At 40.1% G+C, this 16,326-nt stretch overlaps 1 protein-coding gene across 1 annotated transcript; it reads left to right on the forward strand.

The window, feature by feature from the left end:
* The first annotated feature begins 414 nt into the window (after nt 1-414).
* NNMT (nicotinamide N-methyltransferase) lies at nt 415-15,464 on the forward strand. The gene is made up of 3 exons (XM_004427307.2): nt 415-599; nt 1,804-2,011; nt 15,032-15,464. The coding sequence occupies exons 1-3, from the start codon at nt 446-448 to the stop codon at nt 15,462-15,464; spliced, it is 795 nt and encodes a 264-aa protein (XP_004427364.1). The 5' UTR covers nt 415-445.
* Nucleotides 15,465-16,326: the final 862 nt, after the last annotated feature.

A 16,326-nucleotide genomic window follows, 5' to 3' on the forward strand; every position in this document is an offset into this window, starting at 1 on the left:
CTCTTTTCTGGAAGAATCACTGCGAGGAGAAGAATGATGTGGTTGTGGGGAAATGACTCATCTCTCTGAACTTAGGTGTTCTTCTATGAGTTAAATAATTTCCCTGACGAGCCTAAGTGATTCCTTCTGTCTATAATCCCTTGTGGCTGAACCTCACCCCTTGGCCAACCACTACATACAGCTCATGGTCTACCTCTTCCCACTCTCTACTTCTCCTAGGCTCCCTTCCCCAGGAATTTCATCACTTCCCAGAATAGCCACAACATTTTTGGTATACTTCTCAGTTAGTGTTTAACCAAATATCTGTTTCTAAGGGATGGGCTAAACCAGTGGAGGAAAAATTGATAGACTGAGACTCAGGAAGTCAGCTTCTACAGGGTGACTCCCTGGTTTCTGGAGGAGAGGGAAGGAGGGCAGTGGACTGGTGGCACAGGCGTGAGACACAATGGAATCTGGCTTCACCTCCAAGGACACTTATCTGAGCCATTTTAACCCTCGGGATTACCTGGAAAAATATTACAACTTTGGGTCCAGTCACTCTGCAGAAAACAAGATTCTTAGGCATCTTCTGAAAAATCTTTTCAAGATATTCTGCCTAGGTAAGTTGGTCTGTTGTCTGTGTGTCTCCCCCCCAAAATGAGAGTCATGTAGTTAGAATCTCAGGGCATGACTGGGTTTTGTGTACAGTCATTGTTATTTGACAGCCCTTTCGTCATCACCTATTTATTTAACTAGGATAAAAACTAACATTGGTATAGATATTCTACAGTTTACAAAGTGCTTTTATATCCATTATCTGATTTGGTCATGCAAAATGGAAACCAGAGGATGAGAGCTCTGTCCTTGATTCTGTATGAATTTGCTAGGTGACCAGAGCCAGCCACTTAACCATGATGGACCACTTAAGAAACAGAGATTCTAATACTTATTCTGTTCCTAACTGAAAGGAATGCTGTGAATATTCGTGGGGGAAAAAACCTCCCAGCATATGAAGAACTGGGTGCTTTTTTGGCTTCTATATAAACTCAATTAAAAAAAATTTAACTTTCCCCAAAAGTATTCCTTAATGGTTTTGTGGAAAGTAATAGAAGACACTGTAACTAAATTGGAGTTGGGAAGGCCTATAAGGGGAGCGCTCATGCCCTATCACACATCAATTACACCAGCAGGAAGAGACAGAGGCTTGCATCTCGGGCAGGAAGTAAAACTACTTTACTACTGAAAGGAGACTTCCTTCCCTACCCAGCAACAGCCCAGCCAATAAGAAACGCCGCAGCTCAGCCAAGGAGAAGCCATTGCTGCCCTGAACTGTTACTTTCCCCTAATGGACTTGCATTTAGAACAGCCCCTCCCTATTCCCCCTTTTTCTCTATAAGACCAGCTCCCCTCTTTTCTTTTCTGGATTTGCCTATGATTTGCCATAGCATGCATGTCCAAACTGCAATTCTTTTGGCTGTTTCCAAATAAACTCATTTTGAGACTTTTCAAGTTAACAGTTTTTACATTTTCTGTGTAGCAATTTTTCTGGATCAGGGGTCTGTACGCCAGATAGAGATCTTTTTTCTTTTTCCTAGACCTAAAAATATGCCAGCAACATGCCTCCACCCTAGATTGAGGAATAGAAAATGAAAAGATGATTTTAAAAATGACTTTGAGGGAAGATGAGTGAATAGAGAGAGAGTCTGTCTTTGGGGCTTTCCTTGGGGCTTTCCATCACAATCCCGGCAAAGACAATGCAAATCAGCTCTGTCCACTGCCATGTAACATCTGATCCCCCCTTCTTCCTTCCCTCCTCTAAACCAGATGGCCTGAAGGGAGACCTCCTGATTGACATCGGCTCCGGCCCCACCATCTATCAGCTCCTCTCTGCTTGTGAATCCTTCAAGGAGATCATTGCTACTGACTACACTGACCAGAACCTGCAAGAGCTGGAGAAGTGGCTGAAGAAGGAGCCAGGGGCCTTCGACTGGTCCCCAGTTGTGACCTACGTGTGTGAGCTGGAAGGGAACAGGTAGAGAAACTGGGGTCTGCTTCCTGGCTTTTTGAGGGTACCTAAACGACAGTTTGTTTTCTGAACCAAGATTTATCCTTAGAGTCCAAGTTGCAAGGCAAAGGAAACAGAAAGAGAGAGACCAAACAGAAATCCAAATGGAGAATGAGAGAGCTAGAGAGAGAGAGAACAAGATAGAGAAGCGTGTGTGTGTGTGTGTGTGTGTGCGCGCGTGTGTGTGCATGCGCACCATAACAGCAGAAGACAAAAAGAGAGTTGAAGAGATGGACGCTGAGCCAGAGGAATGGACACAACACCTTTCCAGGCCTGTGGGTGGGTACAGCATGCAGGTCAGGCACATAGGACCTCATTTTAGGACAGCTTCAACTAAGGTGAAACCGGCTCCTCCCCAGCAGCTTCTGGGTGTCAGGGCTTGCTGCCCCGGTGCCGTTCCGTTGCTAGCCATCCAAGTGCAGAGGACTCTGCTGTGAGGGTGGCTAATGCTGACTCCACCAGATACAACAAGAAGCTGACTAGGGTTTTAACTGAGATTATCAGCATAAAGGAATTATTTGAAAAGAATTTGTTACTCACCATCCATAAAAATAGAGCTTATATACTCACAACTAATGATCAAAATCTTACACTACTCTATCTACAAGTAAATTTATGCAGATGAATCTTGTTTAAATTATTAATTTCTCCCCACATGAGAAATTGGCAGTAGCCTGCTGGCTCAAGGTGACTAACTCTGCATTTCATTTTGTCCTTCTCTTGTCCTGATGTGTCTCCATCTTTTGCCGATTGTCATCCAATGGCTCAGCTCGGGCCCTCTCGCCTGCCCAGCTGACCATCGGCTCCTGGAGCATCACAGTCTGCTGCTATGTATATTGCTAAGACCCCACAGACTCCTTTACACACTCATAAAAAGACCACTTTACTACTTCTCCTAGGATCCTGCTGGCCCTGTCTGCTACTTCTTATATGCTCTGTTATAATTACCTTTCTTTTTTTCCTGCTCTTATGGGTTTTTTTTTGTTTTTATTTTGTACATTTTCTCTTTTCCCATGCTCCTTTACCCACAATTTACTTTTCACATAAACTCTCTCTCTCCCTTCCCCAGTTCACTTTTCCCTAGATTTCCCCCTTATGCTCATATACTGCAGACATTGTGTGTTGCACAACATCCTCTGTCTTTCCTTTTCTTGTCTTGTCACTTACAATGGAAAAGCATTTATGTTTTTCATTAACATATCCCATGATTTGGTCAGGAAAGGGCTCTGATTTCCTGGCAAGACAATCTCCCCCAAGAAACAAGTGCTAATACTTTCTGGCTCATGGTTAAAGGAACTAGCATTTGTTCATTCATTCAAGAAACTTAAATTGAGCACCTATGTGCTCAGTACTAGCTACTGGGAAAGAACAGTGAACAAAACAGAGGAGGTCCCTTGCCACCTAGAGCTCACATCATAGGAGGCAAGTATGGACCAGATCATTTAGGGCCTCCAGGCCAACTTAAAGATTGTGGACTTTAAGTGTAAGAAGAAGGCATTAGAGGTATAACTGGGCAAGTGATGTGACCCAATTTGCATTTACAAAGATCTCTCTGGCTTGGTGTGCAGAATGGGTTGGAGCAGTTTGGAAGAGAATGAGAGAGGCAGAAAGGAGACCATTTAAATCCGGGTAAGAGATGATGGTAGTTTTGACTAGGTGATGTAGAGAGGTAGATGAATTTTTGAGATGGAATGGACAAGAGTCAGTAATGACTGGTTATGGGGAATGAGGAGAGGGAAGTGTCAAGGACGACTTGAACTCTGAACTTGAACAACACGAGGATTGAGATAGTATTCCTGAATCTCAGGGATAAATATAAAATCTTATGGTCTTAACATGTCCCTAAGGAGTATGCTTGCCTCCACACTCTTCTTGGAGTGAAGGTCAATTCATTTTTCTATACTTATACTTATATTTGATTCTCATCTATTTATCAACTTTTGTTTACTCCTGAGTCAGTTTCCCTTCTGAAACTAACCCTAAAGTCTGCTTCTATTTCTTTAACCCTCCTATTTTCTTTTAATGGTCTGCTGACTTCAAGGTTACTAGGAGTATTCTAAACTTTATGTTCATTTTTTTTACATATTGTTGCTACACTGTCTTACTGGAAGAAAATGTGGGTTGTTAAATGTAAGTTATCAAGGTGACTCATTGGTGGTGCAATTCTTTATAATATGAATAAACTAGGAGTTTTATATTTTGTTCCCAATTAACCTTTTTGCTTTCATGCAGTCACCAAATTTCCACTGTGTTTATGCTGGTCTTTCATCTCTTTAACCAAGGATAGTAGGTCTTAAAATCAGATAGTATAAGTCCTCCAACTTTGTTCTTTTTCATGATTATTTTGGCAAATTTAGTGCTCTTAATTTTAGGATAAACTTGTCAATTTCTTCAAAAAAATCCTGCTGAGACTTTGATTGTGATTTCTTTGAATATACAAATCAACTGAGGAGAATGGATACATTGAATCTGCAGTCCATGAGAATAGTTTATCTCTCCATTTATTTAGGACTTTAGTTAGTTTCTCTTAGCAATGTTTTGTAGTTCTCGTATTTTACATATATTTTGTTAAATTTTTCGTTTGTTTCATGTTTTTTAATGCTATTGCTAATTGTATTCTTAAATTTCATTTTTATCTCATGTTATTAATTTTATTTTTATTTCATTTGCTAGTATATAGAAACACAATGGATTTTTGTGTATTGACCTTGTGTCCTGTGATCTTGCTGACTTCTCTAATTCATTTTAGTAGTTTTTTTTGTAGATTCCATGTGGTTTTCTATGTCTACTCTTGTATCATCTGCAAATAAAGATAGTTTTACTTCTTCTATTCCAACTTTATGCCTTTTATTTATTTTTCTGGCCTTATGACACTGGCCAGGACTTCCAAAAACAATGTTGAATAGAAATGATGAGAGCAGGCCGGCCCCATGGCTTAGCGGTTAAGTGCGTGCGCTCCGCTACTGGTGGCCCGGGTTCGGAACCCTGGGCGCGCACCGACGTACCGCTTCTCTGGCCATGCTGAGGCTGCGTCCCACATACAGCAACTAGAAGGATGTGCAGCTATGACATACGACTATCTACTGGGGCTTTGCGGGGGAAAAAAAAAAAAAAAGAAATGATGAGAGCATACATTTGTGCCTATTTCCATATGTTAGGAAAAAATGTTCAATGATTCATCATTAAGAATTATATTAGCTGCAGGTTTTTCATAGGTATTCTTTATCAGACTAAGTTCCCTTGTATTCTTAGTTTCTTGAGAGTTTTTAATCAAATGTTGAATTTTGTGAAATAATTTTTTGCATTTTTTTGCAGTCATCTGATTTTTCTCCTTTATTCTGAAAATGTGAATTACATTGGATAATTTTGAATGTTTAAATCAAACTGGTATAACCCCCTTTGTCATGAAGTATCATCCTTTTTGTGTATCTCTGGGATGGGATTTGCTAATATTTTGTAAAGTATTTTTGCATCTATATTTATGAGGGATATCGAGCTATAGCTCAAAAATTATAATTATATTTTCTTGTAATATGCTTGGCAGATTTAGATATCATCATGATGCTAGATTCATATAACAAGTTGAGAGTATCTCTTCCTCCTTTATCTTTTGAAAGAGTTTGTATTATTACTTTTATTTCTTTCTTAAATGATTGATGGAATTCACCAGTGAAGCTATCTGAAGCTGAAGGTTTTTTCATGTGTGTGGAGTTTTTTTATTAAGAATAGTATTCCTTTATTGGCTATTTGAATTTTCCACTTCTTTTTTTTTTTTTAATTTTTTTAATTTTATTTTTCCCCCCAAAGCCCCAGTAGATAGTTGTATGTCATAGATGCACATCCTTCTAGTTGCTGTACGTGGGACGCAGCCTCAGCATGGCCGGAGAAGCGGTGCGTTGGTGCGCACCCGGGATCCAAACCTGGGCTGCCAGCAGCCGAGCGCACGCACTTAACTGCTAAGCCACGGGGCTGGCCCTTCCACTTCTTTTTATGTCTGTTTTGATAAGTACTATTTTTCAAGGAATTTGTCCTTTTCATCTTGGTTGTCAACTTTGTTGACATAAAGTTTTTTTACAAGATTCCTTTATTACCTTTTTAATGTCTATATGATCTTTAGTTATCTTTCTTCTTTCATTCTTGAAATTAGTGATTTGTCTTTTTTTAAAATCTTGATCAATGTTGCTAGAGATTTATAAATTTTATTAATTTTTTCAAAGAACCACCTTTTCGCCTTGCTAATTTTCTCGATTATCTGTCCGTTTTGTATTGTACTAATTTCTGCTCTCATTTATCTTATTTTCTTTCTTCCACTTACTTTAGTTTTCATCTATGCTCTTCTTTTTCTAGCTTCTTAAGATGGAAGCTTAGATCATTGATTTCACACATTCCTTTCTTCTAATGTAGGTATTTAAAGCTATAAATTTTCTCCAGCATTCTTTAGCTGCATCTCATGATTTTTTATATGTCATATTTTTATTATTATCCAATTCAGCATATTTTCTAATTTCCTTTGTGATTTCTTCTTTGACCATGAATTATTAGAATTGTGTTGCTTAATTTCCAAAAATCTGGGAATTTTCTAGATATCTTAATGTTTTTGGTTTCTAAATAAGTTTTCTTGTAGTCAGAGATTTATTTTATCAGCATATGGTCTATCTTGGTGAACAATCTATGTGCTTTCTACATTGAAAAGAATATATATTGTCCAGTGGTGGATTTAGTTTCTATAAATATCAATTAAGTCAGGTAGATTGATAACATCATTCAAATTTTCTACATGATTTTTTGTTTATCAAATACTGAGAGAAGGTGTTAAAATCTCAAACTATGATTGTGGATTTATCTCTTGCTCTCCATTATTTTGTCAACATTTGCTTCATGCATTTTGAAGCTTTGTTATTAGCTGTATACATTTTTAGAATTGTTATGTCTTCTTGATGAATTGACCATTTTATCATTATGAAATATATCCCTTTACCTCCAGTAATACACTTTGTCTTGAAGTATACTTTGATATTAAAGTGGCCACACCAGCCTTCTCATGCTTGGTGTTTGCCTGGAGTGGTAGGTAGCCTCTAAGATGGCCCCCAATAATCCTCACCTCAAGTCTTCACACTCTTGTTTAATTCTCCCCCCTTGAGTGTCCAGTGGATTTAGTGACTCTATTCTAACAAATACAGTGCAGCAGAGTGATGGGACATCAAGGCTGAGATTAGGTTACAAAAAGACTACAGCTTCCCTGTTGGGTGCTCTGTCTCCCTGTCACTCACTTGTCCTGAGGAGTGAGCTTAGAAGCAAATTTCCTCCAAGTTGGGCCTTCAGATAAGACTGAAGAGATAGTCAACACTGCAGATTCATGAGAGACCTTGCACCAGAGGTACTCAGCTAATCTGTGCCCCAATATCTGACCCACAGAAACTGTGAGATAAATGTTTGTCATTTTAAGTTGCTAAGTTTGGGAGTAATTTGTTATGCAGCAATAGATAATTAATATACATGATATATCTTTTTCTACCTTTTTGTTTTCAACCAGTCTGTGTTTTTATACTTAAAATGTTTTTCTTGCAAATAGCGTGTAGTCTTTCTTTTCGATCCAATGTGACAATTTCTGCCTTTTAACTGAATTGTTTAGTCCATTTACATTTAATGTAATTACTGATACTGTATGGTTGAGTCTAAATCTACTATCTTGGTATATATTTTCTATTTGTCCCATCTGTTTTTTGTTCATTTGTGCCTTTGTTCACGCTTCTCCTTGGTGAATGGAATAATTTTCAATATTCCATTTAATATAAGTATACACATTTTTAGTATTCCTTTTTATCTCCTCTGTTGACTTTTATGTCCTCTATTGACCTTTATTGTGTTTTGTGTGATTCTGTGTGTGTGTGTGCATGTGATTTTTCTAGAAATTACATTATGTATTTTTAACATATTTATTACGTCATGAACAATGTAAGATATTACAACAGTGTAATTCCTTTAACCCACTCTCCTGCCCCTTATGCACTTGTTGTCACATATTTTACTCTCTATATACTATAACACTACAATACACTGTTATTATTTTTGCTTTAAGTAGTCAGTAGTGCTTTTATTTATTTATTTGTGTTTTATTGTTTTAATTATGGTTAAAAAACATTAAAAAATTTACTATCTTGACTGTTTTTAAGTGTATAGTTCAGTAGGTTTAAGTATATTTACAAAGTCAATTTTATTTTAAACATATTAAAGTCTTTTTATAGTTACCCCTATATCTATCCTGTCTAGTATTCTTCATTCCTTCCTGCAGATCTAGGCTTCTATCTGGCATCATTTCCCTTCACCTGAATAATTTCTTTTAGTGTTTCTTATAATGCAAGTCTGCTGGAGACAAATTCTCTCAGCTTATCAATATCAGGTAAAAGTCAGTAATTTTTTTCTTCCTTATAATATGATGAATTTAACAATGTTTGAGACCCAAACATTTGGACATTTGCTTTTGGTTTGTAATCATATTTGCAATTATGTAGACATTTTATTTTATGTTCATTTTATATGATTTTTTCTAGTTGTTGAGTTTTTAATTCTGATTTATCTCTTAGTCAACTGAATAGGTTTTCAAATAATTTTTTCAAGAAGAACACATAAGTGACATATTTTCTAAGCCTATGCATATTGGGAATGTATTTTTGTTGCCCTCACACATAAGAAACATCATAAAATTGTTTAACCTTGCCTAAATATTGCTCCATTTTTTTCCCTGGCATTTAGTAAGAAGTTGAGAGGGGCTACTTTCATAGGCCATTTTAACCTGTAAACCCCTTCTTTATGCTGGTATAGTCTTCACACTGAAGATATTTTCTTCAAAATGAAAGCAATTTCAAACGTCTCCTTTCTATGGCATATGTGATTCCACAGAATGAAATTGGTATTAACCGGAAAAAAAAAAAAACTGTAGCTATGAAAATTTGGACAATATCCAAAATTATTAAATAAATAAGGAATTTCCCAGGATTTATAGAATTTCAGGGAAAGCTTATAAAAAAGTTCTTAGTCATTGTCAAACAACACACCTTTCAGAAGTCCAAATCATGTGTCAAGAAGGCCTTTAGACCTTTGTTCTCAATTTCCCTAGCCATCAACAGCCTTCCCATCTCATTCAGAAATGAACCCTTAAAATCTAGCAGGATCCTAAAAGCATTTCTTATCTCGTGCCAGAATCATCAGCTTGTAGCAATTGGCTCTTGAGACACTGTTCCTTCCCAATCTCTGTTAGATTAAGGAATTGTATTTTTGGCCATAAAATTCTGCATTCTTGCCCTTATCCTCGTGCTAGATCCTGTGGCTTCAACTATTTTGAGAATGATAGTGATCCCATTCAACTTATGTCTTTCTTGCATCTTCAAGTACCTCTATCAACCCACAGCCTATTTCCCCTGAGATTATTTCTTCTTTATCTGAAGCTATTTCTTGTGCTGACTGCTGCCAAAGACAATTTGATCTGTCTCCTGTTCCTCTGCCCTTGGAGTGTGGCTCATACATTTAGATACAACGCATTTTTACACTATCCGAAAAGTTGTGAGACACTGGTACCAAAAATTCTGGCCTCCCACTCTTCATTTATCAAGTCGGAAAGTCAAATACTAAGATATAACTAACTACTCAAGCATGAACCAAGGAAAATGAGCTTTTACCTTAAGAAATCCTAGAAATAGCATTAATTAACCTCTGGCTCCCGGGACTTGGAACAGATTGCCTTGTGGTCCCCAGACAAGCAGCTTCCACATCACCTGGGAGCTTGTTAGGAATGCAGACTCTTGGGCCCCACTCCCTGCCAACAGAATCTGCATTTTGACAAGCTCTGCAGGGTAGTGTATGCATTTTACAGTTTGAGAAGCACTGGTGTCTAGAAGAGAGGTTCTTCCCAATAGGACTCACTGGTGGATGGGACTGAGTTAGAAGTGTGCTCTGCAATTATTCTCCTCAGCCCTCAGGGCAGCCAGGAGGGGTCTGGGGAGACTGGAGTCCCTCCTGGTTGTCTCTGCAGAGAGCAGCTCCTCCTCCACTTACCTCAGTGTAGCCAACAGGAGAAAGCTTGAACACCTGTAGAGGCGGCCGTTCTCTGAAGTGAATACAATGATTCGCTCTATACAACGATTTTCAATCTATTTAGAAGGTGTATGTCTAGTGCCCAAAATAGACACATCTGTGCCAAATTTGTTCCATGAACTAGTGAATTGCCTCTATCACAAAGCATCTCTGTATTTTCATGTCTTGTGAAAGATTGATACTACTTCTCAAAGTGAGGATCCTGATGGTCATGATGATTGTTTCAGCGAAGCCTAGGAAAAGTTTCTGCCTTTTATAAGGATGCTTTTCTCTTAAGTAGGTGCTCACAGTGCAGTATCTCTCAGGGAAAATTAACAGGGCAGGTTGAGAAACCTTCAACTAGCCATTACCTTCAAATCATAAACATTTCTACTCGAATGTCTCAAAGCATCTCAAACTCAATGTACCCAAACATACCTATGGTCTTCCCCACATCTGCTCCATTTCTGGTCTTCTAATCTCCTTGAATGGCACCATGATATAATTAATTGGACAAGCTAGAAGCCTGGAAGCCAACCTTGTCGTCTCTCTCTCTCAGTCATGTTCTGTGGCCAGCACCAAATTCTGTCCACTTTACTTCCTGAGTTCCTCTTGAACCAGCATCTTTCTTCCAATATTTTCCATCATCCTGGTCCCAGCTACCATCCTCTGCCTCCTAAACGGCCTCCCACCTCTACTCTTATCCCAATATGATCAATTCAAAATGTAAATCTGGTCCCTCAGATTTACTTAGCACCCCTTCCTTAGCACCCCTTAATGACTGCCCATGGCTTTTAGGATAAAGAGCAAAATTCTTGACATGGTCCACAAGGTCCTGCCTTGTCTGGCACTAGTTGACCCCATTTGCCTCGCTTTCCGCTATGCTCTGCTTTGTTTTCTGAGATCCAGCCACATTGGCAGTCTCCTCTCCACGTTTCCTGCCACCTTAGGGCCTTTGCACTTGCCATTTCCTCTTATGGAATATCCTCTTCCCCTCCCTACTTTCTTTGGCCTAGTTAACTCTTACTTACTTATCGTCTATATCTCTGCTTCCTGACTCCTTTTTGGAGGAGCTTTTCTTGATACTGTAGACCAAGTCAAGCTCCCAACATTCCTCCATTAGTGCCATGTTCCTCTCCTTCCTAGCACTCATCACAGCTTTTATTTTTCATTGTTGTGGATAATCATTGGTTAATTCTTTCTCCCCCACCACACTGTAATCTCCATGAGGATAGGGCCTGTGTCTTGTTTGTTCCACCTGTGTCCTCATTGCCCAGCACTCTTCCTGGCACGTAATAGAGGTTCAAAAAATATTTGTAAAATAAATGCATGCATTTTGCTTTCCAGACTCTCCCTCCTAGAATGTCTTTCTCCTGTGGCCTGTACCAAAGGTTGACCAATGATTCTTCCTTGCTCTTACAATTCTTACATTGACATCCAAGCTTATTTAGCTTTTTATTTCCTTTACACATGTTGATGGCTCTCCCTCAGGAGGGCCTGCTGGAACCTCTGCGGATGGGGCTTGGGGGAGGTGAGTGTAATCACAAAAAGCGTGTGCAGAGAATTCTGATTCACCACCTGCCTTGCAGAGACAGGGCAGGAGGAACGTACTCTAAGTCTCGGGATAATCACCTGGGGTACGAGAAGACATCTTACAAAGCGTTCTTCCCAGGAGTCCTACTCTTTATCCTTTCCTTCCTCCCCTCCCTCCCCAGCTGCCTCAGGCTCTTACAGATAGCCTATTTACAGAGGAAATCACTGCCTTTTTTGGCATATTGATTCATTTGAAAAAGTGGATCTTTAGAACTAGAGAAATGGCCACTGTGCTGTTAGCTTTCTGTAAAACTGCATAATGTTTTTCTGGTGTGTGTTTATTACCTACCCCTTGAGCTAAACATGAGGCTGAGTGGTAATTGCCTGTGTCTCCAAGCGAGTCCATTTCCCTGCAGGTGTACTTCCAGGCCCCAAGGAGCCCTGAGGTGTAATCTTTACGCAGCTGCCTTGGCAACTGAGTTCACCAATGTTGGGGGCACGTCCAAGGACACGCAGGTATCCTCCACAGTGGGTGTTTCCAACAAATTTCCCTCTCAAATTGGCACATTCTCTGAGAGCTTTCCAGACATCACAGTGTGACTCACAGTTTGGGAACAATTTCCATCATCATCTGGCTGGCAAGTACTCGTTCTGTGGTAACTTGTGTCTTTAAAATAGCTTAATACACAACAGGGCACAGAGGTCCAACCCGCTTCTGACGTAATCCCTTAAATACGCACTTCCACAATGTTCCCGGTATAGAGGATCATCCTGAAACACATTCGGTTAACCCTGTGTTGTCACTTCTTTAGCTTTTTGGATACACTTAAGTTCTTCATATGTGTAGATAGGTTATTTCAAATTTTTCTATTCTAGAATAATTTACCTATCTGTAATGTTGAATTATTATTTTCTTATTCTTAAAATGTTCTGTCAAATCATCCACATTCTCTCAGGCTGGGTGACAGCTTTGTAAATGATTTTCCCACTTTTGGAATGACTAACCTTCCCAGTTTGCCCAGGACCAAGGGGGGTTCCCAGGATGTGGGATTTTTATTGCTAAAACCAGAAAAGTCCAAGATGAATCAGTACAAATTGGTCATCCTTTCTACCCTTGATAGGGGAGCAAGTAGGCCCAATCAAAGATAATTGTCATTCCCTATATACCAGTATATACCAGTTTATTGGTTGGTAGGAATTCCCTGAAACCAGTATCTTCTCTCTCTCTCTCCTTTTAATAGAACAGCTTTACTGAGATAAAATGCACATTACATACAATTCACTCATTAAAAGTATGCAATTAATAGTTCTTAGTACATTCACAGAATTGTGCAATCCTCACCACAATTTTAGAACACTTCGTATTTCCCAAAAGAAGGCCTGTACCCATTAGCAGTCACTCCCATTTACCCTAATCCTCTCAATCCCCGGCAACCACTGGTCTGCTTTTGGTCTCTCTAGATTTGCCTTTTCTAGACATTTCATATAAATGAAATCATACAATGTGTGGCCTTTTGTTTCTGGCTTCTTTCACTTAGCATAATGTTTCCAAGGTTCTTCCATGTTGTAGCATGTATCAGTTGTTCTTTCCTTTTTATTACTGAATAATATTCTATTGTATGAATATACCACATTTTATTTATCTATTCATAAGTTGATGTACATTTGGGTTGTTTCCATATTTTGGCTATTATGAATAATGCTGCTATAAACACTCATGTACAAGTTTTTGTGTGGACATATGTTTTCATTTCTCTTGGGTATATATCTATGTGCGGAATTCCTGGGTCATACGGTAACTCTATGTTGAACCTTTTGAGGAACTTCCAGACTGTTTTCCAAAGTAGCTGGACCATTCTACAGTTTCACCAGCAGTGTGTGTAGGTTCCAGTTTCTCTACATCCTTGACAACACTTGTCATTATCTTTATTTTTTTTTATTAATATTTTTATTATCTCCATCCTAGGAAAAGTGAAGTGGTATCTCACGGTTTGATTTGCATTTCTCTTACGGGCAATGATGTTGAGCATCTTTTCATATGCTTGTTGCTAAGCTTCTTAAATGAAAAATTATAACAAAAATATAGGATGTTTGTAAATAACTGATTATATGCACTAGGCTTAAGATTTTAACTAAATATTTAAATAGGATGCCCACCACTAACTGCTATTATCTCAAATCATTCTACCTGGAGGTAAATCTCCAAGTTTTATTTAAACTATTGACTTTTCTTCATGACCAGAATGGTCCCAGTGTAAGTCACTTGCTCTGATGTTGGGCCATCCTCTGCTGTCTCCATCAAGCCTTGTTGCCCAAGTGGCCATCTTCTCCTGGAGCCAATGGACTGGGCATTCCCTGATTGTAAGATTGGATTTGCACCCTGGTGCCTTGTTGATTAACTTCCTCAAAGGGCTGGATCCCCAATCCTCACTCCTATTATTTGAGCTCTGTGGCCTTCTGGACACTTTACACACTTGTTGTTTCTTCCCTTTCTCTTACCTCTCTGACTCTTTGCTACTTCTTTCTCCCTTGTCTGTTTCTCCCATTTCTCTTATGCACTCTATGTGTTTATTTAATTTTGTTCATTTGTTAGTTTGTTCCTTCATCCCTCCACTAATTCTGAAAGGACCCGAGGCACTTTATTCCACCTCTTGCCCTTGCCTTCTCTTCTCCTTTCATTAAGTGATTTTCTCCCAAGAAACCCCATTGATTTGGCAGAAAAGGAAAGGATTCCTAGCAAGGCTACCAAGAATGTGATCTCCATCAGAAAACATACTGTCTATCTGCAATATTTTTTGGAGCCTGAGAATGGAAACCATAGTTTTCTTCTCTCTAGACGGGCCTTGGCCACATCTGTGTGATCAGGATCAACAGTTCCTATAAATGTCTCCAGATGACCCACTCTCCCTCAATGATCAGCAGCTACTGCAAAGACACTGTTTCAGCATTTTAAGCCCATTATTACCTGATATGTATGGGTCAAATAGCCAATACCTTGCAGTTTGGCAGAGGGGACAAGAGTAATAATAATAACAACAATAATAATAATTATAATAATAATAAAAATGAGCCAGGCATTATTCTAAGCAGTGGAAGAATAATAATTTCGTAGGGCAGTCCATTGTAGAAGAAGGCAGCTAAGTATTTTTATCATCATTTCCATGTTCTTTACTTTATAAAGATATTTTACCCAGCAGAAGGTAATGTGGTCACATGCAGATGCCAAAATGATCCCTCATTTCTTCTTTCTTTGCTGTTACAACAGGGATGGCCCTAAGGATCTAACATTTTGGGACAACATTGCCATTTTCAGCCCTTACCAAGGAGATCTGGGGTCCCCACGAGTAGGGTAGCAAGCAGTGTTTGTTGGTTTGTGTGTTTCAGAGTCAAGGGGCCGGAGAAGGAGGAGAAGTTGAGGCGGGCAGTCAAGCAGGTCCTGAGGTGCGACGTGACTCAGAGCCGGCCGCTGGGTGCCGTTTCCCTGCCCCTGGCCGACTGTCTGCTCAGCACACTGTGCCTGGATGCCGCCTGCCCTGACCTCCCTGCCTTCTGCACAGCCCTCAAGAACCTTGGCAGCCTGCTAAAGCCGGGGGGCTTCCTGGTGATCGTGGACGCCCTGAAGAGCAGCTACTACATGATTGGCGAGCAGAGGTTCTCCAGCCTTTGCCTGGGCCGGGAGGCGGTAGAGGCTGCCGTGATAGAGGCTGGCTATACCATCGAACAGTTTGAGGAGATCTCTCAAAGTTATTCTTCCACCATGGCCGACAACGAGGGACTTTTCCTCCTCGTGGGGCAGAAGCCGAGCAGATCTGTATGACACTTTGTGATTGCAATTAAAGCAATTCCTTTGACTTACCCAGTTGACTTCAGTCCTTGGTTCTAACTGCCACGGTCATTGTGCTGAGAAGAGGCTAATGGCTGGGGCCTGATGGTTCATCTAGGGCGGGGCTGGAGCGGTCAGTCAGCTAGGAACAATATGTTGGCCACCCACTCTGTTCTCCCCACGTGTGCTGGTGCTACAAGGACCAAAAAATAAGGAACTGGCACATCCAGTCTTTATTGACTGTGATTACCAAAGACGACCCCATTTTCCTTAAACATCCCGGTTTTGATGGCTCTAGCCCACACATGCCTATAGAAAAGTGTCTGCAGTTATTCACCATTTGTTTCCTCCGGGGCCTGCTGCCTCCTTCTCTCCCAGGAATAGGTTTCTCTTGTTTGGCTCTTGTCTTCTCCCCACAGAGGCTAACACATGACAGCCTGTGCTGCTGCTGGGGCTGCCCTGGGCACAGCTGTCCTCTGCTAGGGTCCACTGGTGCCACCACCACCTCCAGGGTCAGAGAATAGCTGTCCCCTTTGCTCCTGGGTCCCAAGTATGGGAAGGCCCTCCTCTTACTTCCCTCAACACATCTGAGCCAAGGCTGCGACTTCTACCTGAAGAGAAGTTTCGGCGATAGCAAGAGAGATAACAGGCACTATCTTACTGCTATTAGAAACTCTTAGGCACTATTTTAGCTGCTATTACAAATGGATGTCTTCAGAGCCCATGTCCTTAGAGGGTCCTGAAAGGTAGCCTGTTTGCATAGCTCTTATCCAAGCATCTACTTGAAGTTAGCTTACTTCCCCATGGCATGTCTACCCTCTTTGGTTTCTAGGCCCCATCACCATGATGCTCTAAA

Source organism: Ceratotherium simum, chromosome 7 (genome assembly GCF_057802395.1).
Source record: "Ceratotherium simum simum isolate JZ-2026a chromosome 7, ASM5780239v1, whole genome shotgun sequence".
In the NCBI taxonomy this organism is placed as follows: Eukaryota; Metazoa; Chordata; class Mammalia; order Perissodactyla; family Rhinocerotidae; genus Ceratotherium; species Ceratotherium simum.

Bases quoted from the DNA above. Each gene is read 5' to 3' on its own strand.
- NNMT (XM_004427307.2), top strand. From the start codon at position 446: ATGGAATCTGGCTTCACCTCCAAGGACACTTATCTGAGCCATTTTAAC. The intron at 600-1,803 runs GTAAGTTGGTCT...CCTCTAAACCAG, and splicing joins TTTCAAGATATTCTGCCTAG to ATGGCCTGAAGGGAGACCTC. The intron at 2,012-15,031 runs GTAGAGAAACTG...TGTGTGTTTCAG, and splicing joins TGTGAGCTGGAAGGGAACAG to AGTCAAGGGGCCGGAGAAGG.